Here is a 27672-nt window from a genome sequence, read left to right on the forward strand (position 1 = left end):
CTGCTATTGCTTATTTACTATGGACACTATTTATTCATACATTTGAGCTGAGCTAGTGTCCTTTGCACTTGTTACGTGTGGGCTTGGATTCTGAGATTGCATTTTGCTTCTTCTCATTGCCATTTTGTGTAGCACTGTCTTATGACCTTTGTTGTAGAGCTTTGGTGCAGTTATAACCTTAGCACCTACTGAAGTTCAGGTGCAGATCTACAAAATTTGGATATATCCAGCTTTGCCTGGCTTCGATCTGGCTGCTGTGCTCAGCTCCTTCCTGCTGATGTCCTTGTGGGTGAACCTGTTGTGCCCTTCTGGCAAGATGTTCTGCTCCTGGACCAGCTCGGTGGTTCTGTCCCCTATACCCTCTGCAGGGATTGTAGCTGCAGTGTTTCACCCCACGTCTATAGTCCAGACCTGAGCTGAGTCTGGAGGGGACAAGGTGGAATAGGGGGGAGAGGCAGCTCTCCCACACATTCACTGGACCTGGACTACGAGTGGATCTGGGGGTTCCCGGAAGGTGACAGAAATTCCTACCCTGTGGGCAGGGTTTGGGGGGCACTATGGAATGATGGGGGGCATCCCATGAGGGTGAAAGAGGGTCTCACACACACTGCGCCTGGGTTGGGTCCAGTAGGTCCTGCTTGCACAGGGTAGCCGGAAGCTCCCCCACACACTCACTGGGCCTGCACAAGGACTTGATCTGGGTGTTCCCAGAACAAGGCAGAAATTCCTACTGCTCAGGCAGGGTAGGGGATGTGCTGTGGAGTGGTGGGGGGCATCCCAATTGGTGTAAGAGGGTCTTACCCACGCTGCGCCTGGGCTGGGACCAGTAGCTGGAAGCTGTCCCACACATTCACCGGGCCTGGGCTACGACTGGATCTTCTTTTTTTATTCTTGAGAAAAAAATCATATCATTTTCTCTTAGAATACAACATTATGGATAGTAATGTGCTTTCTTAGAAGAATAACTATTTCTTGATAAATATGTTCACCTAATCTTATTAACCTCATAGAGGTAATTATTACTAGCACTTGGCAGGTATGACTAAAAAGTATGACTAATAAGATCCAGAATTCAGTATGGACAATTGAGTTTGATAGTTGTATTAGTAAATAATTAGACAGTAGGATTTGGCCTGTGCTGCTGCTGCTGCTTCTTCTTCTTCTTCTTCTTCCTTTTTTTTTTTTGTGGAATCGGGGTTTGAACTCAGGCCCTTGCACTTAGCAGGGAAGTGCTTATTCTACTGAGCCATCTCCCCAGCCCCTTGGCCTGTGCTTCTTGATCCATGTGTTTTGTAAAATGTCCCATGGCTTTTGACAATAGCAAATACTCTCTTTAGTCTTCAGTCCTTTCCTGATCCACGTATGCATTACAACTGAATGATTACAATTCCTCATCATAAAAAATTCTGATAGTATGCAAAGCTTCCCAGGCACCCTGCCCCAAACACTTCCTCTCTTGGTTTCCCAGGCACCCTGTCCTCAAACTCTGCCCCTTGACCACTGACAGAGCTAAACCCAAAACCACAGAACAGGTCTGCCTGACTTTGACCCGGGCAAGCAACCACTGAAACTGTCCTTTGTTAACATCGAAGGTCCCCCACAGATCAGGTAGCCCTACCAAGATTAGCTCTTCCTCAGCTGTTCTAGCTCATAACCAACCACTACCCTCCACCACTTGCAACCTCTTAAAGCCCTGTGCTTTGTCTTTGTTCACTGTTCTATCTTGGTCCACTAGACAGCCAGCCTGCTTGCTGGCCCCAGTAAATCTTCTTGCTTCAGAGCGCCTGGTGCGGTTGATTGTGTGTGTGTGTGTGTGTGTGTGTGTGTGTGTGTGTTTTTTTTAATTTAGGACAGGGTCTACAAAGTCTCGCTGCATAGTTTGGACTCATAATGACCCTTCTGTTTATAGCCTACCAAGTGCTGGGATTACAGGTGTATGCCACCATGCCCAGTCTGCCTCTCAGGGTGCCCCAGGGATGGGGTCTACACAGCAGGCCGGGGGGATGGAACTCTGGGCCCCTGCATCTGCCTAAGCAGGCACTTTAATCCACTGAGCTATTTGGTTGGCCCTGATTGTGTGGTTCATACCTAACGAATTCAATGTAAGTTTTCATGAGCAAAAGGTACTCTGTATGTGTATGCAGCCCCCTTCACCCCACACAGATGTGTATTGCCCATTTATCTAATTTCTCAGGTATCACTTAAAATATTTGACCTTAAAATATATTCGACCTTACTCATCCACATGGCTGACACAATGGATCTAAAAATTACAGTACAGGGTTTCAGGATAAATCCTCAGAGGATTTGACCGACCTTGTCCTATACAAAGTTATATTTCTTGTTATATAGGTCTTCCTTTATCATGGTCTTAACCACCCAGCAGAAAAGTATAAAAATGAAGTATAAAAAGTAAAGCCATATTAATATGCTGAGCTGTCAACAACTTCTGACATTGCCAGTCCTGTGGATAATCCACAACTATTATGGACTACTGGACTATATTGGAGTATTTTGCTGAATTCACGCACCTACAATATTTAACTGACAATGGAATACCCTTCTCTGACAAACTAAACAAAAAAGGGGATACAAATGAAAGACCATTTTGTATCTGTATATTCAAAATAGTTAGAATAGAGATATAGCTACTTTCTCTTAATTCAATGAATATAAAGATTTGTAATAATAGGGTTTGCAGACAAGATATCATATCTGCATCTTGTACTATGAATAACCACTAAGAAGACAATAATATGCAATGTATTAATTATTGAAACTGTCCTACTAATTGGTTTTGAAACTGTCTCATTGCTATTTGTTTCTCAATAAAATTATTTTAAAAATTCTTGTGATGAGCATTACCATTATGTATGTTTAAAATGTACTGATTAAAATAATAAAAAATGATATTGGAGAGAAAAAATATTTGATCTTTAAGTTCAAAATTATAAAAGACACACTTGGTGTGATATATTAAATGTAGAAATTAATAGCTATTACATATGTAACAAAGTGAAACAGGAAGTATCAAAATGACGGTTTCCTAAGAGTTGATAATAAAAAAATAGTTAATACATAAAACCTAACTTCATATAATTAAGCTTCTTTTTATATTCAAATTCATGAACTTAAAATTCCCTTTATTTAAATAGGAAAGAATGAAATCAGGAATCAAAGCCTGTAGTTCAAGAAGTTTGAAAAGGAGCAGCAAAATAACCTTAAGGGTACAATCAGAAATTAATGGTAATAAATAGAATTATAGTTAATACACTTGAATATATGTGTATTTTTACACAGTGGAATTAACAAGTTGAAGGTTCATTCTTTGAGGGGAGATTGCTGGATCAATAGCCTAGCAGGAAAATGACTGACAGTTTCTTTACTTTGAATATAATAAAAAGGTCTTGCTGATTTCTAATTATGAAGACAATACAGAGTGAACGTATTTAATTAAAAAACCTGAAATTAAAAATGTCAAACATTTTGCATGATGACATGACGTCACAAAATGGAACATCCCACACCAGGAAACTTAAAATGCTCAAAATTAAAAATCTTGTATAAAAGTAGCTCTCGTCTCTGTGCAGGAGGTGCACACAACACAAATGAATTTTATGCTTATACTCAGATCCTCTCCCCAAGATATATCATGGTGCACAGCCAAGCAGTCCACAATCAGAAGTCCAAGATGCTTCTCAGCTGAGGCATTTCAGATAAGGTGTGACACTGCAGGGGCAGGGGCTGTAGGGGGAAAATAGAATGCGGCTTCACTGAGCCTTCAGACTGATGCTGACAAAAAGAAGTCAAAAACAAATTACTAGAGACAGCCCCCTGGGAAATAGGTCAAAGACAAGGGTTGGAAATTATAAACTACATAAAGAAAGGCACCAAATGGCCTTGGGACTTGTAAAGGGAGACCAAAGAGAGCTGACAGGCAGGACGTAGAGAAAAAGTCATCATCTTCAATTAAATAAACGAAAGACAAAGAGGAGCTAACTTTAAGGCAGTAAGTACTCACACCTGTGCACTGACACTAACCTGTCCTCGTATACGTGTGTGTATTCACTGGAGTCACTACATTCTTCACTCTAGGGTCATTACAAAGTCAAGAGACATCTACACACTCCCTTACCAGCTCTAGTCTAGCAATGAGTAAGGTACTTCCCTTCCAACTAGCCACCCACTCTAAAGACAAGACCTTAAAAGGTGGGACAAGTAAATAGAAAGCTGCATGTAGGCCACTAGAAGAGGCCAGTGGTGCTCAGGAATCAGTCTAGGTATGGCCAGTTGGAGGGGGTGGGTCATTCCTCCTATAAAAGCAACCAGCAACAAAGGGCCCCATGGCCTCTCCATCTTTCTAGAGGCCCCTACCCTGACTTTTTCTTATCAGGTAGCCATCTTCTCCTTTCTTTCCTTTCCTTTTACTCTTTTTATTTAAACATCATGCCACAGTGATATATGTGCACCCATTTTTTTTTTTTTTTTTTTTTGTTTTGGCAGAACCAGGGATTGAACTCAGGCCCTTGCGCTTGCCAGGGAAGCGCTTATTCCACTAAGCCATCTTCCCGGCCCCTAAAGAACTAAGCTATGGGGCAGGCCCTCCCTTTTTATTTATTTATTTTTTTTTGTATTTTAGGGAAGGGTCTACAGGGTGTTCAGGGTCTCATTATTAGATTGGACTCATAGTGATCTGCCTGTTTACAGCCTCCCAAGATCTGGGATTACAGCTGTGCGCCACCACACCCAGTGCCCAGTCTCAGTGTGCTGTCTCAGTGTGCTGTCTCAGTGCACCCCATGGGCATGGCAGGCCCGGGTACTGAACCCCCAACCCTGTGCCTCCTTGCAGATGCTTTAATCTCAAGCTATTTGGCTGGCCCTCTTAATTTTGTGTTGGGGCTGATTTAGAATCCTGGGTGTGCCCAACAACAGGGCAGTGGTGCTTGGCCCCCAGATGCAACAATACTAACTTTGTAGTGTATATTTGGTGATAATAAAAAAATTTTAAAAAACTTGATATTTAGCCCAACATAAAAGAAAGTTTCCCAGTTGGATTCCTGTTGTTCTTGCAACACGTTCATTTTAACTAATTGGTATTTCTCACACAGAATTATCCCCCCATCCTTATCATCTGAGACTGTTCATCTGAGAAATACCTTTCCAAATGTATTTCCATTGTTGCCTGTATTGTTGTGTACACGGTGACCTTCAAGCCTGCAACTAAATCTGTGAAGCCTGGATAAGCACATACTTCTGGGTTGGTAGAGCTGCCTCCGCAGTCTCCACTTTCTGTTCTGCTCCATCAGGAGCAGTCGCTTGGGTGGGGAGGAATGCAGCCATAGTTACCATGTTGGCTGGTTAGGCCCAAGCCCTTCCGGCTTTCACCTACACACACACAAAGGGACAAAGAACATAAATTAAGTCTTCAAACTTCAGCCTTGGGGGGGGCACTTCTCTGTTTTTAAATTTTGGGCATTTGGACTCTTAGATATCCCACGGTGTTCTCCTCCTTCTCTCCCACTTCTGACGGGCGTCTCCCCATCAGCCGCAGCCAACCAGCAGCCAGGGAGTCTGGGGGTATGTGAGACCTGTTCATCTTCAGCTGAAGGATTCATTGCCGCAGAGGGGCACTCCTCTGCTTCTAAATTGTGCAAAATTACAAGGGGAATACTCGTCTTGACATTCCTTTCCCCGGAAAACTGAAAAGATCTCCGAAGTAAAATGCTTTCCAAAATGCACATCACTTTACCAATTTGTTACTGCTGCTTTACCACCGCTGAGACTATTTTTCCTGTTTGTGGAGACGGATCACAGTACAAAGGTCATTTAGACACTGTCTCCTACACCTACCTCGGTCTTTATTTTTAACCTACTTTTTTTTTTTTTTTTTGGCGGAACCGGGGGTTGAACTCAGGCCCTTGAGCTTGCCAGGAGAGCGCTTATTCCACTGAGCCATCTCCCCGCACCCCCTTTGAGACAGGGTCTTACTGTGTAGCTCGGGCTAGCCTCAAGCTCATCATGTAGTCTAGGCTGGTCTGGATCTGAAAGCAATCTTCCTGCCTCAGCCTCCCCAGCGCAGACATTACAAGAGTGCACCACCAGAACCAGCGTTTTCTTTTTAAGGCCTTTCTCCAACCTCTTTCGTTGTCACTATTTCCTTCTCCGCTCTTCCTTTGGGGACTTATTTATACCTGAATTTAGATACTCTGGAACACTGCAGGACCTGACATACATATTCCACAGTTCAAGAACAATTTAATCCGCGAGGTGGAGTGGAAGGACGGCACAATTCTCCCCAGAGAAAGCCCAAGTGTCGTTCTAAACTGTAAGGTTCTGGGAACGCAGTTTCAGCTTGCAGGACCTTAAAGCCCTTGCTCGAAAGGAGGTAGCAAAGCTCTCTTCCCGCGTCAGAGCCCGCGCTTGGAAGACGGAACTCCAGGTAGCTGGGCGATGGGGCGTGTCCGGAAGTCGCGCCTTGAGCACAGCTTGAGTGAAGACTACAACTCCCGACGTGCATAGCGACCAAAGCGGATTCCACTGTAGCTCTACGCCTCCAGTCTTTCGCTTTCTTAAAACCTGACATTGATGTCTTGGGTATGCATATAATCACTACAAGGAGCCACTAAGCTTGTCTGGTGATGCAGGCGCCGGAAGGAATTCATAAATGCCCCATTCTGAGGCCTTGCGGAACGGATTGTTACTTTGGTCGAGTTTCTGAGGGAACATTAACGGTGGACGGACCCTGTGGCGCGGCAGTTTAATTCTCCGGCGCCCACAGAGTGAGGAGACGAGATGGTTCTGACGGGACTCATCAGAAAACTCGGTAGAGTCTGAGTTACTCTTCACCCGAGGCCTCCTCTTTTCGTGGCATGGTCCTGTCGGGTTTCTGTGGCCAGGTCTCGCCACAAAGCCTCTTTTGTCATTGCTTCGCTGAGGCACCCCCGGGGACCCTTTCCGTTTTTTGTGTGACCCCGCAGGTCTTTGTGTAACCTCCTGATGCATCGGCGGCCAAACTCTAAAATAATTGCCTTTTGCTTCTTTCTTCAACCCTTCCCCATTCCCCATCGTAAATGACACAGTTTTAGAATAAATTCCGGGTGGACATCTTCTTGGAGTGGAGAAACATTCGAGCTTTGTGGTGTGCTTTTGTGACAGGTCACCAGCTGACTGAGATCAGGGAGCGCGCTCTCAGGAGCATTCTCTGCAAGATCGAGCACAACCTAATCTGCCACGCGGACCTAATCCAGGAAAGGCTGCTTTTTCTCCACTTGTTGGAATGGTTCAATTTCCCATCCGTCCCAATGAGAGCGGAGGTTCTAAACCTGTTGAACAGTTTGGTTAAGGTAAGGTCGTTTTGAAATAGAAAATAATCACCAAACTAATATTTCTTAGTCAAGTTGCATTTAAAGTTCAACTGTGGGGTTTAAAGAGGTTGCATTTGGATTAATTTGGGTATATATTGTACCTTTCCTTTCCTTTTATTTGTGAGGTTGCATCTCAGGTTGTCCACTGCTCTGGAGTAGAACAGAACTGTTTCTGAGTGCTGTGTTGGGAATTGTGAGATCGTCTTTGGCGGTTACCATTCGTCATTTTGGTTTTCCTTATTTTCTTATATTTATATGTTAAAATTTCATATGCCTTATCTTGGGTTACTTTTCTCTGGTTGCTGAGACAAAATACATGAGGTCTGGGATTAAGGAAAGAAAGCTTTATTTCATAAACTCACGGTTTGTAGAGGTTGCAGTCCATAATCATCTGGCTCTAAGGCAGAGTGGCATGGCACAGGGGTGACAGTTCAAGGCAGCAGAGGACAGCAAAAGCAACAAGAGCAGAATGGTGGGGAAGCAAGCCTCTTTTTCTCCCTCCAGTGTAGGCCCACTATCTGCCCTCACCATCTCCCTGCCCTCCTTTTGCACAAGCTCAGGACCCTGGCTTCCTGCTGCTTCCCTAGTTAACTTTCTAAACTAAGCGAGTTGACACAATGTATCAACCATAATGGTCTGCATTAGAGAACACACTTAAACTAATGTTGCAGCCCATATTTAATAAATGGAATGGGTGTTAAATTCCTGTCTCATATTTGTGTTTTAGATTTCTATTCCTATACCTTTGGTAGTTGTCAGGGTCAAAATACAAGTTTAACCTGTCTAGTTTTTTTTTTTTTTTGGCGGAAGCAGGGATTGAACTCAGACCCTTGCACTTCCCAGGCAGGCACTTATTCTACTGAGCCATCTGTCCAGCCCCTGTCTAGTCTTTAAATAACTACTTTTGTAGTGATTCTTCTTTGGTATTCTGTAGCTTGGGGATAGGAGACCGTAATAGAATGTCAGTGGAAAAAGTAACTTATTTAATAAAGAGTGGAAATTGATAGTGTGCATTTCTCTTGTTTAGTGTATTAGGGTGTCTCTTCATAAGTGTTGTTGCATGTTTTATGTATTTTTCTATAAATTTACATTGTGTTTTTGGAAGTGTTTTAGGGTATGGCAGTAAAGGATTAAAAAAAAAAGATTTGATATATCAAAAATAATTTTATGTTTTGTATACCATAGCTATTAAAAGATTTTTCTATTTGTAGTTATTCTCAGGCCTATTCTTTTTATTTTAGTATCCTCCAGCAGTCCAACATTTGACTGACCTTGGTGCTGTTGAGTTCTTTTCTAAACTTCGACCTAATGTGGAACCAGATTTACAGGCTGAAATTGATGGCATTCTCGATGGACTTTTTGTACTTCCTTCAGAAGTTCCTGCAGTGTATTCTGTCCCGTACCAAAGCAGTCAGACTGGTAACTCTTTGAAATCAATATGTTATTATTTGTTAAAGTGGAAATATATTGGTTTTAATGGTTAATTAAAAAATTAAAAAAAATACTTTCACTCTCTCCAAACTTATTTTTCTTGTGTTAAGTTACATGACTTTGACCTTTATTCCTCCTCTTCTAATATCATTTAAAAGATACCTTTTTTTTTTTTTTTTTTTTTTTTTTTAGAGACTGGGTTTCACTATGCAGCTCAGGCTGACCTCCAGCTCACAATGATCCTCCTGCCTCAGCCTTCTGAGTGCTGGGATTACAGGCATATGCCACTATGCCCAACTGATTTTTTTTTTTTTTTTAATGTATTTGGTACAGGGTCTCATTACACAGCTCAGACTCAGTGATTCTTCTGTTTCAGCCTTCCAGCACTGGGATTACAGGGGAGTGCCACCTTGCCTGGTTTTAGTGGGGTAGGGCCAGCACAGCATGTGGTAAGAGATCCAACTGGGTCCTTGCGCTTGCTTAGGCAGGTGCTTAGACCTCTGAGCTGTCTCCACAGCCCTATATTTGTATTTATTGCTTGTTTTTTGTTTGGTTCGGCCAAAAAAGATGCTGGTGATTTTGATTTTGTGCCACTGGCTTGACATTTATTTCTTTAACAATAATGACATATTTCTAGATGGATATGGTCACATGTTCCTGTACTTTCAGCTACGCAGGGGTCTGAGGTGGGAGGATGATACATTTGAGACCAGCCTAGGTAATTTAGGGAGATCCTGTCTCCAAATAAAGTTGAAAAATAAAAAGACTGGGGCTATAACTCAGGGATAGACTACTTGGTTCTCATGCTCAAGGCTGTGGGTTCAGTCCCAGCACTTCAGAACAAGACAAAACCAAAAAACAAGCCTTACACATTTTTTTTTTGGAGCACTAATATGTGTCAAACATTATGTTAATTTGCATATAGTTGCATTTTTTACCTTGTTCTTCATACTGGGGCATAGTGACATGAGCTCTAGCCCATGATTTTGCTTTGGAGACCAGTAAAAATGATGTAAGACAGATTTTATAGGCTGTGATACACAGTGTTGCATTAGTTAAAATCACATGGATTTAAGTTCTACTTGTGGTCCTAGTTTTGTGACATTGGCTCCTTTCCAAGCTTTTCATTCCAAAATTGCCATGAAAAGAAAGAAAATATTTCTTCTAGAATTGTAAGCGGCTGTAACATATATTAAGTACAATGTTAAACAGTGTTGGTGTTAACTTTAATGCCCAGCATAGTACCTTGCACACTTGAGGAATTTGAATTGATTTGAGGAAAAAAAAATGGTCTGATAATTTATGTGATTGAGTACAAAAAATATTTTTGATTGCTTAATCTGATAGATGGTACTTATATCATTGCAATTCTAGCACCCCAAATATTGATACTGTTACCAACATAGCAGGTGCCATTTATTGAGTTTCATTATAGGGCACTGAATGTATTGATTTAAATGCATTGTCTCATTGAATGTCAAAGCAGCAGTTTGAATGAGATGCTGTTAATCTTATTTTTAGTGGGTTTTTTTTTTTTTTTTGGCTGGCTCAGAATGCCTTCAGGGCATGTTTGGCTGGCTGGAGTGGTGGGAATCGAACCAGGGCAACCTGAGGCTGACTGCTTTGTGGAAGCAGCCACTTAAACAACTGAGCTAAGGGGCAGGCCCCTCTTATTTTTAATAGATGAGAATGGAAATGTAGAATAGCTTGCTGTAATTTACTGACTACTCTGTGGTAGAGCTATGATTCTGACTCTGCTATGTCTAGCTCTAAAACCTGATAGTTACTTTACATTTTCTGAGCCATCATAACTGAAGCAGAGTCTTAAGTTTTGAAATTTCAACCTCATGCCCTGCTGTTGAGGTCAGAGGAATTCATGGGTGTCCAATCTTTTTGGCTTGCCTGGGCTGGGGATTATATATACATTATATAATGTATATAAGTGATAAAACTGCCTTTATTTAAATTTTTTTATTATAACATTTTTTAAAAAGGTAAACAGCTGGTAGGCCATGGGTCGAACATGCCTGCTAGGACTAATTTTTAGTTATCTGTGTTTGTGTTAGGAACTACTGTCATGAATACTTCATGCACAAAGTTAGAAAATTTAGTTTTAGCTTTTTTCTGATTCTTATTCTCATTGCAAGTGAGTATGTAATCAGATAAGTATTCAAACTTATTGAAAAATGGTGATTAATTTGTTTTCAACAATTTTTAGTGCTTTTTTATTTCTTTTGTTTTTTTATGTATTTAGGACAGAGTATGCTGTGTCCACAGGGTCTCACTACATAGATCAGACTCATAGCGATCCTCCTGTTTTCAGCCTCCCAAGCACTGGGATTGCAGGCATGCTCCACCATACCCAGTCTCAATAGCTGTCTCAGTGTGCCCCGGGGGCGGGGCCAGGACCAGCAGGGCACATTGAGGATCAAACCCTGGCCGCTGCGCTCTGCCTAAGCAGGTGCTTTAGTCTGCTGATTTATCTGGCTGGCCCTTTAGTGCCTTTTTAAAGATATTAATGAGCATTAAGGTAACTAGGAATTATGAAATTAGAGTGGACACTGCACTGCTTTGTAGCAGATGCCTCATGTACACTGGGTGTTTTTTTTTTTTTAATATTTATTTATTTATTTATTTATTTATTTGTGTCTGTGTGTGGCCAGCTCAGCTCACCAGGGGGCGGGGCTGGCTGGCATGTGGTGCTGGGGGATTGAACCGCAGTCCCTGTGCTTTGTTTAGCTTAGTTTTGTTCTAAGTAGGTGCCTTAGACCACTGAGCCATCTCACCAGCCCCACTGGGTGTTTTTATTCTAACAAAGAATTGTATTTTTTTAGTAGTAAGAGACAAAAGCAGCCTGCAATCAGAAATTGAAAAGTGATACTTTTTCCCTTTTAGGAATAGACTATTCAGAGAGAAACCAAACCAAACCAAACCAAACCAAACCAAACCAAACCAAACCACACCACACCACACCACACCACACCACACCACACCACCAAACCAAACCACAACAAAAAAATGACTGAGTTTTTTTGTTGTCTTTACAATAATTGAAACATTTAAAACATTGTTATTTTAGATGAACAAGTTTTACTTTTGATAATTAATGATTTAGTGATACATATATGTGTGTGTGTGTGTGTGATAATTTTTAATTTTTTTCCTCTTTTCAGAATTGTCACAACCTGAAATCTCAGCAGGATATTTTCCCCAAGACAAAAGTAATTTTCGGCAAAGGAAAGTGCTTCCTAAGCCAGTCGGTATGTATACGTAAGGAAGTAAGTCTTGCTCATCTGATAAATTAAAAAAATGTAGTACATTCTTTGTCATTCCTTAGAGATATTTTATGGTCAAGCTTGAATGTTTTAGCACCAGGTTAAATGTTTCATTTGCTTCAAATTGGTTTAGAATGTAGATTAAAAGATAAAATTTTATGTTATTGTAAATGTGTTTCAGCAGCCATGTAAGTGAGATCGATGTCACTAGTGCTTGTTGCCTATAGAACAGAAATCTGTTGTCAGGCATTGTGCTGTGCGTGTGCTACACACGCGTCATCCAGTTTCCAGCTCATCAGATCGTATGGTCCATCCAGCTACTCCAGTCACAAATTCAGGATTATCATTTTTTTTTTTTTTTCATTTTGGTTTAACCATTTGTCCAAAATGAAGTTGATTAAAGAGTTCTGAGTTATTTCCAGCTCCGTGGAATCTTTTCTTCAGGTCTGTGTGTGTATGTGTGTACTTTACTTGGCTAGCCTCTGTTTACGTGGCTCTTCTGCTTTAAAAGATAACCTTAAAGGTGCCAGTGAGTACTTTGTGTTTGTTTACTTGCATAGTTGAGGTGAAAAAGATGTGTCCAAGAGAATGTCTGCTAGTGTCAGGTGTTCAAGTAAACTCAGTTTCAAAGTCTTGTTTTTAAGAAGCTTTCGCGGGAAACTTACATGTTGAATAACAGCATAACAAAGAACAGAAAATTTGTTAGACTGCTAATAATACTTTGTCCCTTAGAGAAAAGTTTTGTTAGATTATTAAGGAACATTTGTTTTTGAAGTGAGATGGTATTTATTTGTGTTTGTGGCTAGGAGTTTTAACTGAATGAAGATAAATTTATGGCTGGGAATGATAAGTATTTAAATGAAACCAATGAGAACATTAAGATCAATTGAGATATTACACTGTTTATGTGAGTGTTGGTTTGTGTGGATTAAAGTGAGCATTGTAAATTTATCCTTTCTTCCATCTATTTCATACTGTTTTCTTTGAAAGTAAACATTATTGTAAGTTAGCAGTTCTTGAAAATACCAGTTGTGTTATGTCTAGAAATTTAAAAGGACTGTTATCTACATTAATGACTCCAGGTGTTCTCAGAGTATTTGTCAGAAAGACTGCCATTTGGAAGGACTTCTCTTTTAGTGTTGTTACTTTAACTTGTGGATTGTAATATCTGTTTAGAATAAGAATGTGGATAGTATAAAAGTCTTATTTTCACAGATTTCTCTTAAACTACTTTGAGTACTACTTTTGCTCTCCAGCTTTCTCGTACTTAAATCTTCTTAGAAGTTTAAGCACCTACCACCTAAAACATTAGACCAAGACTAGGTACATTTAGGTAAAGTATATTATTAAGCAAATATTATTAAACATTTCTGCAAGTAAAGGAAAAAATTTTTTATGGCAAATCTAAGCTTAATGATCTGATTAACCACAGGAAAAAATGGGAAAATTTAATGAACACTTTAAATGCCATTCAATATCTGTTTGTGTTTAATCCTCTTCTTTTAATTCTTATCTTAATACGTTTTGTTAAATTATCAAGAGTTCTGTTTTTTATCTTATTAGAGAAAAATTTATAGCTGACCATATTTTAGGTATATGATAAACTTTATTTAGGACTTATTTTAATGGTAAAGAGTCACTCTTAACGTTGTGAATCTGTTATCTTTTTATTCTTTGACATCTTAAGTTTTGCGTTTTCATTAACAGTAAATCAAACTGTGAAGTGTTTGAAGTTTTCTACATTTCCTTGGTTACCCCTAACAACTACAGACAGACATGTTCTCTCCTCTAATGAAAGGTACAGTGCCTGATGTACTTTGTTTATAGCCAATAAGTTTGATGGTAATTTTATACATTTTCATCTAGTAAATATGCTAACTGGTGTGAAAAGTAGTACTGGGCATATATAAAACATTTCAGTATTTCAAAAAGAAAGCCATAGAATTCCTATTTATCTTAACCTATCATTCAGTTTTTTCTTTTTTGTGGTTGGAATCTTGTATAGTCCTTTGTGATGTAAATTATTACTAATCAGCCAGGTTCTCTGATTGGTTGCTATTTATGCAGTTAATTAATAGAATTAATTGTACTGTTCTTATAATCTCAGTGTTCATTTAATGCTTCATGTGATGTAGTTGCTGCTCTTATGAAGGGTTTAGTGAAGGACATAAAGCTGACAAGCAGTTATACCATATAACTCAGCAGTAGAGCACCAGGCTTGTGTGCTCAATTACGATACAGTATAGGCATTTGGAAAAGTACTCCTTAAGGTTGTGTATTGACTAGAGAAATGACTTAGAAATGCTTCTCAGGAGTGTTGATGTCTCAACTGAGACCTGAAGGGTTATTAATAGTTATGCCATTAGGTTACTTAGAATTTGAGATAGTTGAACTCTTTTTTAAAATGAGTATTACATTTTCTAGCTCTTTAAGAAGTAGTAATCATACTTTGATCTGGAACACCTGCGAGCTATTAAAGGATGTTATTATGCAAGATTTTCCTGCTGAGATTTTCCTGCAAAGGCCCAAAATTGTTCAGGTGGGTGCCTTTCTTGTTTTATTTTTATTTATTTATTTATTTTTTGCAGAACCGGAGATTGAACTCAGGCCCTTGCGCTTGCCAGGGGAGCGCTTATTCCACTGAGCCATCTCCCCAGCCCCTCTTAATTGTTTTAGACTTTGCAGAAACATAATTTTGCAGAATGTGAGTTCTTCAGAAGAAAATGTCCAGTAATGTATTTAAAAATTGAAGTATTTGGCTATTTAAGTCACTTATTCTTTGACTTATTTGGATAATTGTAGTTCTTGCAACAAGTATTACAATATTTTCATTTGATACCTGCAGTTGAGTTTACCTATCTTGAATTATAGTTTATGGATCCCTTGAAGGATATAACAAACTTTGAGAGTTCATGTTTAGCAACAGTAATCTTTATTTACAGTAAGAATAGCATAATCTTTTGAGTATCTTACACACTTAAGGCATAATGCTAGATACTGAAGAAGTGAGTAATATTGCAAGGTTCTTTTCTTTAGTCTGTTGCCTGTGACATACCTAGAGCTCTTGTAATGACTGAAGATGGGCACTGTGCTCCCAGAGCTGGTGTGCACATCAGTGTGTGGCAGTTGGAACTCCATACAGGCAAAGAATAGCAGAAGAGAAGTTATTATTTACCCAGAGATGACAAAATGATTTAAATGTAGAAGAGAAGGACTTGCTATGATTTTTTTAAAGTTTGTATTACATAATATCCTGAATGGGGAATCATTCCTATCTTCCCTCAAAATGTAGATTCAAATAACAGATTTTGAACATAAACAGTGATTTGTTTTTAGATTTTACTATCTTATTATGACCTTTTTTTTCTGCATTTAGCTGAGTCATTTTTGTCCATGTCTATCTTTTAAGTCTTATAAACTTGGCAACTTAATTCCTTTGATTATTGACTTACCCTTATTTAAACTCCCCTCCTTCTTTGAAGTTGGATGCTTTGTTCCCTTAATCATATCTACTGCTGTTCATTTCAGAGCCTGTTGTCTCTGTTGAAACTGGCCTTTGAAGGAGATGGGAAACATCGCCTGGCTCTGCAGTCAGTGTCCTGCTTGCAGCAGCTGTGCACATATTTAAGAAACAGACTTAACTTTCACCGAGATCCAAATTTTTTCTCTAATAAACAAGGTATTTTATTTATTCATCAGCTATTGGTGTTTGAAGAGTCTTCTGAGACTTGTCCATTTTATTTACTTCAGAGATTGCTGTGTGCACATTTTCACAACATAAACTCTGACTCCTGCATGTAATCAAATCTTTGAGTGAAAACTGGGTGAATGACAGGGCCACTGTGCTCCCATCCTTCTTTTTCTTTCTCTGAGCAGGACACCTTTACCAAGTATTTTTGTTGCCTCTTCTACACATATGTAGGTGCTCTGTACAGTATCCAGCAGTTTTATGGACTAGAATAAGCTGAGTATGCTTATTCATGTGGGATTTGAGGCAGTATAGTCAGGTGTATGTTATTTTAATAAACTGTAAAATTTGAAAAACACTGATTTGTGTTTTAAACTATTCTTATGAACTTGGAATGTAGTTGGAGAATGTGCTGGCGATGCCAGACTTTTCAAAGAAGAGCCCCTGCCTCATGGCCAAATAGGGACAAAACATTATCTGCAACTTGTGATTTCTGTGTTCTTATTAAATATTAAAGTACAGCCATTTTCATATCTCACAGGTAACCTCTATTGTTTTGGGAGTTTCATTGGTCCCGTGCTGCCTTAGTGTTTATGTTTTACATTGGTTTTATTGCAGACCCTGGGGGAATCGGGTTTCCTCATTAACATTCTTGAGGTACAACCTTCTGCAAATGCCTGATGGTGGAGCTTCTGGATGCCCCATACATCAGCAGGATGAGTTCTCATGTTGATAAAGAAGTAGATGATAATCTGTAAACATTTATTCATGTATTAAAGATTTATTTGTCATCTTTTATATATTAGATGTTACTCCACCTTCTTTGAAGGTATAAAGTGAGCAAATACTTGAAGCCCTCATCCTTATGAGCTTATATTTTAGTCAATTGGGGAAAGATAATGAACAGTCAGGTTTATCTGAACTTGTATTTTAGATGACCAGGGAAAGGTCATACACAATCAGGTTTATTTTAGATTAGCAGAGGTGTTTTAAGGAAGTTAAAAAGAGGATATGATAGAACAGGACCAGGGAAACAGCTTACTTTAGATGTGGTGATAAAGGCAAGTCTTCTCAGAGGAGATAACTTGAGCGGGCACGGGGAGCTCTACTTAAAAGAGCTGCAAGAAGAGCATTCAGGAAAGTCAGGGGCTTCATGGCAGCACAAGGGTGATGTGCTTGAGCCCCAGAAGTATAAAGGAGAGAGTGGAGTGCAGAAAGCTTGGGGGCCAGGGGCGTGACAGAAGGGAGGGAGGGGCACTTAGGGGCCAGCATGCAGTGAGACAGGTCAGTATTACCATGAGAAGGGTTTTGTATTTTATTCAAAATAAGAGCTAGTATTTTTTCACTTTGTAAATGCTCTTTTAAACTGTGTTTTCATATCTCTATAACATAAAAACTGCCATTGTAGCCATTTTTAAGTGTTCATTACAGTGACATTTTGTTCACACTGCTGTGTTGTCACCATTCTGTTCCCACATGTTTCATTCCCTAAACAGAAACTCTGTAACTGTTAAGTAATAACCTTCCATTTCTCCTTTTCCCAAATTTACTGGTAACCTCTAGTCACCTTTCTTTTTCTGAAATTATCTATTATAAGTACTTTATACATATGAGATCATACCGTACTTGTCTTTTTGTGCCTGGTTTACTATCTTTTAATATTCTTAAGCTTTATTCATGTTGTAGCATGTATCAGTACTTCATTCCTTTTTTTGGCAGGATAATATTCCATCTTGTGTATATATACCATATTTTCTTTATTCATCCATCTGCTAATGGATATGTAGGTTGATTTTACCTTTGGCTATTATGAATAATACTTCAATGAGCATTGGTATTCAAGTATTGTATCTATTTAAATTCCTATTTTCAGTTCTTTTGAGTACATATCTAGGAATAGAATTGCTAGGTCATATTGGTAATTTTAGTTTAGTTTAGTTTAGTTTTTGTTTTTTTTTTTTGTGGAACCAGGAATTGAACTCAGGCCCTTGCACTTGCCAGGCAAGTGCTTATTCTACTGAGCCAGCTCACTGGCCCCCTTTGTTTAGTTTTCTGCAGAACCATCAAACTATTTTTCACAGCACCTGCAGCATTTAACATTCTTACCAGCAATGTATGAAATTTTTAGTGTGAAATTTCTCATCAATACTTTTTTAAAAACAATTTTAGTAGATGTGATGTGCTGTCACTGAGGTTTTGATTGATTTATATTTTCTTAAAGATTAATTGTGAATAACTGATAATTCTCTAGTGGCTTTTTATGTGCTTGTTTTTCTTTTGAATATCTTTGGAGAAATATCTATTAAAGTCTTTTGCCCAATTTTTAATTGGATTATTTTTCTATTTACTGTTCAGTTTTAGGTACTAATTATATATTCTGAATATTAATCCCTTATTGTTTCTGTGATTTGCAAATGTTTTTTCAAGTTTGTAGACTGTCTTTAACTTTCTTTTTTTTATGAGCAGACTATATTTATTGAGCGAAATAAAAGCTCCTGTCCAAGAGAGGGACAGGAGGGGGGCCCGAACGGGTAGTTCCCTGGGAAGCTGTCTCTTCCAGGGACTTTTATAGTGTAAAACCATGTGGGGCTAAGGTAGAGAGAATGGGAACTCACTTAGGTAGGCAGGAGGTGGAGCAAAACTATGGTCAACCAATGGAATTACAAGCACCATTGCTCAAGTAAAACTGATTAAATCCAGTATCAAATGGGAAAGCGAGTCATGTAGCAAGCGGGCATGATTATGGGACAGGGTCTTTTCCTGTTGGGGGTTGGGCTAGTGTCTCACTTGGGTCTTTCCAGGTGATTAATACCTATTTAACTTTCTTGATATTGTATTTTGGCATGCCTAAGTTTTAAAAATATGTTTTGGTGGTGCTTTTCATGATATATCTAATAATCCATTGACAAATCCAAATTTATTTTTAGTTAAGAGCATTATGCTTTTGGCTCTTTAATTTAGATTGTTGATCCATTGAGGTTTAATTTTTATATGGTTTGAGATACGGGTTTTCAGAGTTTTAAGGAGAGGACAGATGGTCAAGAATTGCTCTTACTGGACTCTAGTGCTGGTGACTACCTTTGGCTAAAATGCTGGCAGAAAAGTTTGGTCTTTACTTCTGTTCTTTATTTCTTTTCTTTTCTCTTTCTTTCTTTTTTATTTTTTTAAATTTTATTTTGGCAGAACCGGGGATTGAACTCAGGCCCTTGTGCTTGCCAGGCAAGCGCTTATTCCACTGAGCCATCTCCCTGGCCCCCTTTCTTTCTTTTTAAATGTATTTGGTAGAGGGTCTCACTGTGCAGCTCAGACTCATAGTGATCCTTTTTTTCAGCCTCCTCAGCGCAGGGATTATAGGTGTATACCAGTATGCCTGGTCTTGGTGGCTGGCTCAGCGTGCCTGGGGGCAGGGCTAGCGTGGCATGTAGCGCCGGGGATCAAGCCCTGTCCCTGCACTTGCCTAATCAGGTGCTTAGTCTGCTGAGCTATTCGCTGTCCCTTGCCTTATTTCTACTATTTTAAGTTTGTTAGTTTTTTTGAAAGAATGACGCATATGTACCATGTGATCAGAATTTGTTTGAACTAAGGATTTTATTTCTTTATTTTCCTAGACACAATTTCTCAGAATTCTTCTATGTCTTATTGTCATGAAGCAAGAGGTGCTCATCTGTCTCAGAATCTCTCTCCAGGAAGCAGCAGCCCTCGGCCGTCTGTTATTGGACGCACAGGCCAGCGACCCCGAGGAGATGGCCAGGACTGGGATGCAGGATCCTCCAGGTGACTGATGGCTGGGTCTGCAGGGCATAGGAAAGACTTGATATGGGTTTGTTTTCCATTCAGAGGTAGACTGTTCTTCTTAGTCTTCTCTCTTGAAACATCATCTTGAGGATTTGCCTTGTGTTCAGCCTCTGGCCTGTGTACTTTTTTGATCATGATCCATAGTGAGGATAAATATTACATAGTAACTCAGTACTCAGCACTCAGTACACAAATGTATACTTTGTGTATGTGTTTGTGTTCACCAAAATAACATGTTCATAAAATAGTACTGTGATTTTATGCTCTGAATTCTAAGCTATATTTCTATTCCTGTAAAAAATGATTCTTACCCACTGAATTTTTATGTTATGACTAGAGTGTGAGGAAGTTTAAAAAGTTTGATTTTAAATAATGTCTTTTTAAAAAATTTCATATATATATATGAAATTTTAAAATTTCATATATATTTAAAATATATATGAATTCAGACTGACTTTGGACTCACTATGTAGCCCAGGGTGGCTTCTAACTCCTGGTTATCCTCCTGACTCAGCTTCCTGAGTGCTGGAATTACAGGCATGATGGCTATATTTCGATGGTATTTTTAAACAGTTTTATAAATCTAGTCACAATTTAGATGTGTAAGTCTTCATGAAAGGAATGACTGGAAAATATTTTTATTAAATAAGGACTTATTAAAAGTATACAGTTTATACTACTTCATTTGTGTAAACATTGATTTTTGTTATGTGAAATTTGCCTAAAGAGATTGGCATGATATTTGCGTGTTACCTTATCCTACCCTACAAACATTTTAAAAACATAGTAATTGCATCTTTTAAAAAACATTTGGTAAGTTAACCAAGTGGTTTTTTTTTTTTTTTTTTTGAATCAGGGATTGAACTCAAGCCCTTGTACTTGCCAGGGAAGCGCTTATTCCACTGAGCCATCTCCCCAGCCCTAGCACGTGTGTTTTGACTTGATTGTTTTCTTGCCATATTGCTTCTGTTGTAAACTAATACAAATTCAGGCTTGCGTGGTATGTAGTGTTAGGCTACAGTGTGCCTTGCACATTTAGTTTCTTTTAGTTGTCTTAAAGACAGTTGAATAATAGCATTGATTCTGTTCTTATTGCCATAATTTTATACAAACTCTAACATTTTAGAGATTAAGAGCATTATGTTTGGTAAAAAGTAGAGTTGAGGCTACACAATACCATAGCAGAGCCTGTGCTCTTAGCCTTCAGAGCAGGTTGAGCAGGTTAAAAGAGGTGGTTGGTTGAACAGTCATGATTTTTTTATTTACCCTCATAAATACCTTTCCGCTTCATTTTCTGGTGTGTTCCATGCTTAGAAGTTTTCCCTCTTGAGTGCACAACTTCCTCATGGGGCCTTTTGGAGATTGAGAGAAACCTAGGCCAATTCCATATTTTGGGATGCTTAGGATTTTGACATTGGAGAAATGACAAAATAGGAATACATTTGGGTACTTTTAAAACGTTCAAGGGGACTTTTAAAATGTTCAAGGGGGCTACTCAGCATAGTAAAGTAGCTGCTTAGGCAGACGTAGGGACCGATTTGATCCTGGCACCACGTGCCACGCCAACCCCATTTTTAAGACATGCTGAGACAGCGATTGAGACTGGACCTGGGCACGCCTATAATCCCAGTACTTAGGAGGCTGAAAACAGGAGGATCATTCAGAGTCTGATCTGTGTAGTGAGACCCTGTAGACCCTGTACTAAATGCATTTAAAAAAATGTTCAAGAGTAATAGCGTATCTCTATGAATCTCCCTCACTTGGGGGATAGCATCAGAAGTCAGAAATCTGAGGATTTAAGGTAAGATTTTTTAAGTGAAGAAAGCCAAAGGAGACAGTTCTTTTTTGTTTAAAGTAGTACTAGAATTGAACCGAGGGAGTCACATAGCCAGGCTAGTGCTTCATCACTGATCTGTATCCGCATCCTTATTTATTTATTTAGAGACAGGGTCTTGTTTAGTCCTTAAGTTGCCTCCTCCTGCCTTGGGCCCCCAGAATGCTGAGGTGACAAGTATGTGCCACTGAGCCTAGCAGGGACGTTTTATTTTTTTGGGTGCATTTTCAAAATCACTATATTATGTATATACTAAATCATCTATTTCCTATGATTTTTTTATTTTCTGGGAACATCCAATGGCTAACATTGGATTATTTAGAATATTTGGTGCAAAAATCTTACAAACTGTATGAACTATGTAGTCTTGTCTCCATGAGTGATTACAGGACTTTGCTGGAAATCTGCTTGCTTTCTTTTAGACGCAAATAGACTTATCAATGCTTATGATGATTATTACTGTAAGAATGTTCAAGAACAAGAATTTGAAAAGCAAGATATAAATGCAGTTTTGGTTTCATGAACAGCTTTTATTTTTTAGGTATGTGATGCTGCGGATTTAACCCAGAGCATTGTGCATACTATGCAAGCACTCGTAACACGCATAGCATCATTCCCTGCAGTCCTCACACCAACCCATGTTTTCTGTCCAATAGCAGTTATTAACTTTTTTTTATTAGTACAGTTCATAACACTGAGCTATATTCCTAATTTATGTGTAACTTTAAGTCCTTTTTATGGAATTTAATCTCATGAATTTCTTAAGTTTTTAAAAAATCTGACCAGAATTATGTGAAGTGACATAATTGTGTAGTTATGCAAGGCATCAGATGGACAGTAATTCTGTTTGAGGGTTGTTTCTATATTCATCTTGATCATTTGTTCACTTTATAGTGGCAGCAGTAGTCATGCTCCTGTGAACTCCAGGGTATCTGTTCATTCACCTTTGGAGATGGGACACATAGCTCTGCCAGAGCTGGAAACTGAAGATACTTTGGAGCTACAATTCCAGCAGCTCAGTCTTCCCCAGTTCTGTGTCTCCGTCCTAGAATCGGCAGTTCCTCTCTTAAGTACAGGTTAGTTGCTTTTGAAACCTGTATTTAACAGGCTGTGTCTGATCTATATTTTTTTTCCAGCACTATTTCTTTTTTTCCCCCCTCTTCTGTGTTAGAGCCTTTAGAACCTAGTTTTACTCGTCTTTTGGAATACAAATTCATAAGAATTTAATAAGGTGCTTATCATTGCTTAATTAAGTTGGTATGCCATGGAATGCTATTGAAAGAGAATGTCCCCTTTCCATTTAAGAGTTTTTATTGGCACAAGCTTTCACTTCGGTATAGAACTGACCAGAAAATGCAACTGGAAAATGTACACTGTATGATAAGGTCTCAATAAAAAAAAATCTTGGGATTTTACTCTTCAGAAACTTTTGAGTTACTCTCAGTTGTTTGTACTTCATTCATTTTTTTCTAGTCATGAAATATTAATAACTGGATTCTTTATAGTCCTTTGTTTTCTTTAAAAAACCCACATACATTCTAAGATTACAGTTTTGCTCAATTATGCTAAGTATTTCTTTTACTGAAGAGTGATAGCAGCAATTACACTATAGCTAAGAGCTAGTAAATGGTAACACACATGTATTGAGCCTCTACATATGTCTAGCTGTTGTATTTAGTTTTATGCACATTATCCCATTCACCAACTCATTTTTCTTTCCAATAGAAGTTAAGTTTTTTTTTTTTTTTTTTTTATTAGTACATGTTCAGAATCCATGATATTTACATCCATCCAGGGAGTGGGTATGTGTACTTAACATATCTTGGTTTCCCTCCCACCTCCCTCCATCTCTACATTGCCTTTCCTCATTTTTATCATTATTATTATTTTTAGTTTGTATTTGTGACATTGCATTCATTGTGGGTTGTTGGAACATGTGCATGCCATATCTTAACTTTTACAAATGAGGAAACTAGAGTTTCAAATGATTTATGAACTTAACCTAAGTCAGAAAACAAAGAGTAGTGATATACTTTTTAGGATACAACTAAAAAATAGTGAGTTTTACTCTTTTTAGTTCATATTACCAAGTATAAGGTTTATCTTATGTAAATATTTTTTCTTTAATACCTGTGGCTTTTTCTTTTTACCTGCTTGGAGAAGATGAGGAAAGTAGAAATAAGAGATGTATTTGGGAAGTGTTCAACATTTTTTTACACTGAAGCAAAACATTCTTGTCACTGTGAGTGAAAAACTACCTTCAGGAGTTAGAACTATGCATTAATTCATATACTAATAATGTGAAGTGAGGGAAGATCTGAACTTTGTGATCATAAAATATTTTTGTTTATCTGCCTAACCTACTGGGAAGGACGTTTTTAGACTTAATGATTTTGCATTTAACCTTTTCTTAATTTGCTGCAAAAAGTCAGATTGACAACTATAAAGCTATTATCTTGGTTTGTAAAAATTTGTAAATGTTCTCTTGCCCTTTTGTGGTAAATTATTGCATAATTCACAGTAGTTCAGTGTTGTGAGAGATTTCTAAGAGAATTTGCTGTAGCTTTTCTAATGAACAAGTTAATCTAGATTTTTCTGGTACCATAGTTCGGTTTTACTTTTTTTCATTAGAGATTAGCATTGAGATGTGGGCTAAGAAAGTTTTTGAAAGTTTACATAAGAATTATGGAAAGTGGGATTTCTTTGTTTTTCAGTTCTGCTTTGGTAGGTATGACTTGACACCACAGTTTCTCTGGGAATATCTCTAGAGGTAAAAATGGGTATAAGCGGGATTTCTGGATATTTCTTCAGCAAATATTCAGGTTTAGTTTCTCAGGCCACTCCTATGTGGGAAAATACTAATCTAAGCCTTTCTACTACTATGTAGAAATTATTTTCTAGACTGCCCTGGTGCTTTCTAGACTTACCTGGTGTTATGTGTAACATGATGGTCTCTGAATTTGAATTACATTTGAAACAGAAGTCTCTAGTGGTAGTCATAGGTCGTGGCTTTCTTTGTTATCTCTGTCCGAAGTTCCAAGAACATTTTGGGAAAAAAAAAGAGACATAGGTATTCAAATGCATGACTAATTAGAGGATTCAACTGAAATTAAGTAATTATCTTCCCCTTTCCTTCATCCTATTTCTATTTGTAGGTAGTAGACAAGTGATAATAAGAGCTTTGGAATTGCTTGCAGAAGATATGATTCTAATTGATGAAGCAATTTCACCTGATATTTGGGATGACAGCAGCCTGTTTGCTATAGATATGGTGAGAATCAGTGTGTTCTTTAGGGTATGGGTAATAATATTTAATTTCAGTTCTTTTAATCTGTTTCTATCCTCTTTTTTTTTTTTTTTTTTTTTTTTTCCTTTTCATTTGTTTTATTTTTCTGAGACAGGGTCTCACTGTAGTTCAGGCTGATTTTGAGTTCACTGTGTAGCCCAGGCTGGTCTCAAACTCATAGTGATCTTCCTGCCTCAGCCTCCTGAGTACCATGCCTGGGCTTTCATTATCTCATTTTTTTTTTCCATAATTTTATTGAGAAACACATAGCAATGAGACAGTTTCAAACCAAATTGGTAGGATCTCATTGGTTTTTGAAAGCTCTGTTTTTGTTTCTGGTATAGTGTAGCCCAGGCTTCCTCTGTACTTTGGTACTAGGAATTGAACTCAGGGCCTTCATATTGAGTTACAGTCTTAGTCTTCTTAATTATAATTTCTTTTTCTTTTTTTCTTTCTTTTCTTTTCCTTTTTTGCAGTACTGGGGATTGAACTCAGGACCCTGTGCTTGCCAGGCAAGCATAAATTCATATTTCTTATACATTCATTCATCAACATTATTTGAGAGCTGTTTTTTTTTTTTTTTTTTTTGGTAGAACTGGGGATTGAACTCAGGCCCTTGCGCTTGTCAGGCAAGTGCTTATTCTACTGAGTCATCTCCTCAGCCCTGAGAGCTGGGGTTTTAGCAGCAGCATAGCACCTGCCTGGTTGTGAGTTTGATTCCCTATACCAAAAAAAAAAAGTTACTCGAGTGAATTCTTTCCTCCATTATAATTTCAGCATGCAGTTATATTTGCTTGAGTTTGCTTCCAATTTTTGAAATTCTTTACTCTTCATCGATACATAGCTCAGAGATATCTCTGTCATCTTGTTCCCTTTGAGAAGTAGTCCTTATTGATAGCTATTTTAAATTTATTTTCTGGTTTATTCCATTTTTATTTTTTAAAGCATAAACAAAGCAGTATTTAGATTCATATCCACTCCTTTGTATCTTATAGAAAGGTAGGCTGTTGTATAATTATTTTACACTTTGCTTTTATAAATTAAAAATATAAAATATATGCATGCAATAATAGATATGAAGATTATTCTACATCCATATGTGGAGATCTTTTTCATTCTTTTTTTTTTTTTTTTTGTAGATGGCAAGTACTTCAGTGTGTATTTATTCATGCAGTGTCTCTTTGGTGAACATTTTTATACTTATGCAAGTGTGTCTCTTTTTGAGTTGGGGTTGCTGCTTCAAAACATAAATATATGTCTAGGTGTAAATATTGTCAGATTCCCCATATAACTGTCCCATTTTATCCATCCACTAACAATATATTAGAAAGTCTTTTCTAAGGAGTAGGAAGGACATCAGATAATGGAAAGATATCTCTATTGCTGGATAGAGAGAAAAAGTATTACAGAAATGACCAAGTTTCCTGCCCCAGGTGTGCCAAGCCGGCCACCAAGAGTGATGCATGCCTGTAATCCCAGTGCTAGGTAGGCTGAAACAGGAAGACCATTAGGAGTTGCAGCTGTGCAGGGAGACCCTGTACCAAATAACATAAAAAAAAAAAAAAAAAAAAAGAACAGAAAAAAGAAATAGCCATATTTCCAGAACTGATATTTAGATTTAATGAATACCAATCAAGATACCAAAAGCATTCTTTTTAGAACTGGAAAAATAATAATAAAAAAAAAGAGAAACAGACAAAACAATCCTAAAGTATGTGTGGAACTAGAAGAGACTCAGAATAGCAAAAGCAGTTCTGACAAACAGGAACAAAGCAGAAGGCATCACAATCCCAGATATAAGGTTACATTATTATTTTTTTTCAAGGTTAAATTATTAAACAACATAGTATTGGCACAGAAAACAGATATGTAGACAAATGGAATAGAATAAAAGATGCAGAAGTACTTCCATGTACTTTTAGTTATCTGATCTTGATAAAGATTATAAAAATCAATATTGGAGAAAAATGTAGCCTCTTTACAAATGGTACTGGGAAAACTAGTTGTCCATATGAAAAAGAGTGAATCTAGACCCATATCTTTGACCCTATACTCAAATCAAAATGGATGAAAGAGCTAGAGATAAAAATAGAAACACTTCTGCTGGAAGATAATTGTAGGTAAAACACTTGATGGAGACATAGGCATATGCAAGGACTTTCTGAACAGAACCCCAATTGGACAAGGAAAATCAGGTCTATATCACACTAAAGAGCTTCTGCGTAGCGAAAGAAAACCAGCAGTGTGCAGGTTTTTTTTTTTTTTTTCTTTTTTCTTTTGTTGTTGTCAGCTATTCACTGGAGGACTACTATCTAAAATATATAAAGGATTAAAAGAAATTATACTCCCAAACAAAAGACCAGGTCATAAAGCGGTTAATAGCAATGAATTGGCAGGGTCGGGGAGATGGCTCAGTGGAATAAGTGCTTCCCTGGCAAGCACAAGGGCCTGCGTTGAATCCCTGGTTCTGCAAAAAAAAAAAAAAAAAAAAAAAAAAAATAGGCAATTTTCTTTTCTTTTCTTTCTTTTTTTTTTTTTTTTTTTTTTGCAGAACTGGTGATTGAACTCAGGCGCTTGTGTTTGCCAGGCAAGCACTTATTCCACTGAGCCACCTCCCTGGCCCCCAATTTTCTTAAAGAAGTACAAATGGCCAATAAGTACATGAAAAGATATTCAACATCTTTGGCCTTTATACAAATACAAATCAAGATAGGACTGAACTTCTACCATATTCCAGAAAGAATCACTGCCAAGATCTCAATTAAAAAAAATGTTGCTGAGGGTGTGGGCAAGTACTAACTGTTCTATATTATTGTTGGGAATGTAAACTATTACAACCACTTGGAAGCAAGTGTGGTGATTTCTCAAAACATTAGACATTTCATTTAATCTAGCTATTTCCCTTATGGATATTTTATTGAAAGAGTTAAAATTATAGTGATACATGCACTCATATTTATAGCAGCACAGCTTATATGAGCCAAATCTTGGAAATGGCC

The 27672-nt window shown here is 38.1% G+C and overlaps 1 protein-coding gene across 2 annotated transcripts in view; it reads left to right on the plus strand.

Annotated features, from left to right (window-relative positions):
- The first annotated feature begins 6693 nt into the window (after positions 1-6693).
- The window catches only part of Rttn (rotatin), a 198838-nt gene continuing 177859 nt past the window's right edge, over positions 6694-27672 (plus strand). For both annotated transcript variants that reach the window (XM_004647159.3, XM_023707430.1), the window contains exons 1-10: positions 6694-6823; positions 7156-7343; positions 8606-8783; positions 11969-12055; positions 13778-13868; positions 14495-14609; positions 15599-15749; positions 19367-19532; positions 22282-22463; positions 24543-24658. In XM_004647159.3, coding sequence (XP_004647216.1) covers positions 6793-6823; positions 7156-7343; positions 8606-8783; positions 11969-12055; positions 13778-13868; positions 14495-14609; positions 15599-15749; positions 19367-19532; positions 22282-22463; positions 24543-24658 — 1305 coding nt within the window. In that variant the 5' untranslated portion in view covers positions 6694-6792. The remainder of the gene's footprint in view (positions 6824-7155; positions 7344-8605; positions 8784-11968; positions 12056-13777; positions 13869-14494; positions 14610-15598; positions 15750-19366; positions 19533-22281; positions 22464-24542; positions 24659-27672) is intronic.

The sequence above is a fragment of the Octodon degus genome, unplaced genomic scaffold, assembly GCF_000260255.1.
Source record: "Octodon degus isolate 3935 unplaced genomic scaffold, OctDeg1.0 scaffold00289, whole genome shotgun sequence".
NCBI lineage: Eukaryota > Metazoa > Chordata > Mammalia > Rodentia > Octodontidae > Octodon > Octodon degus.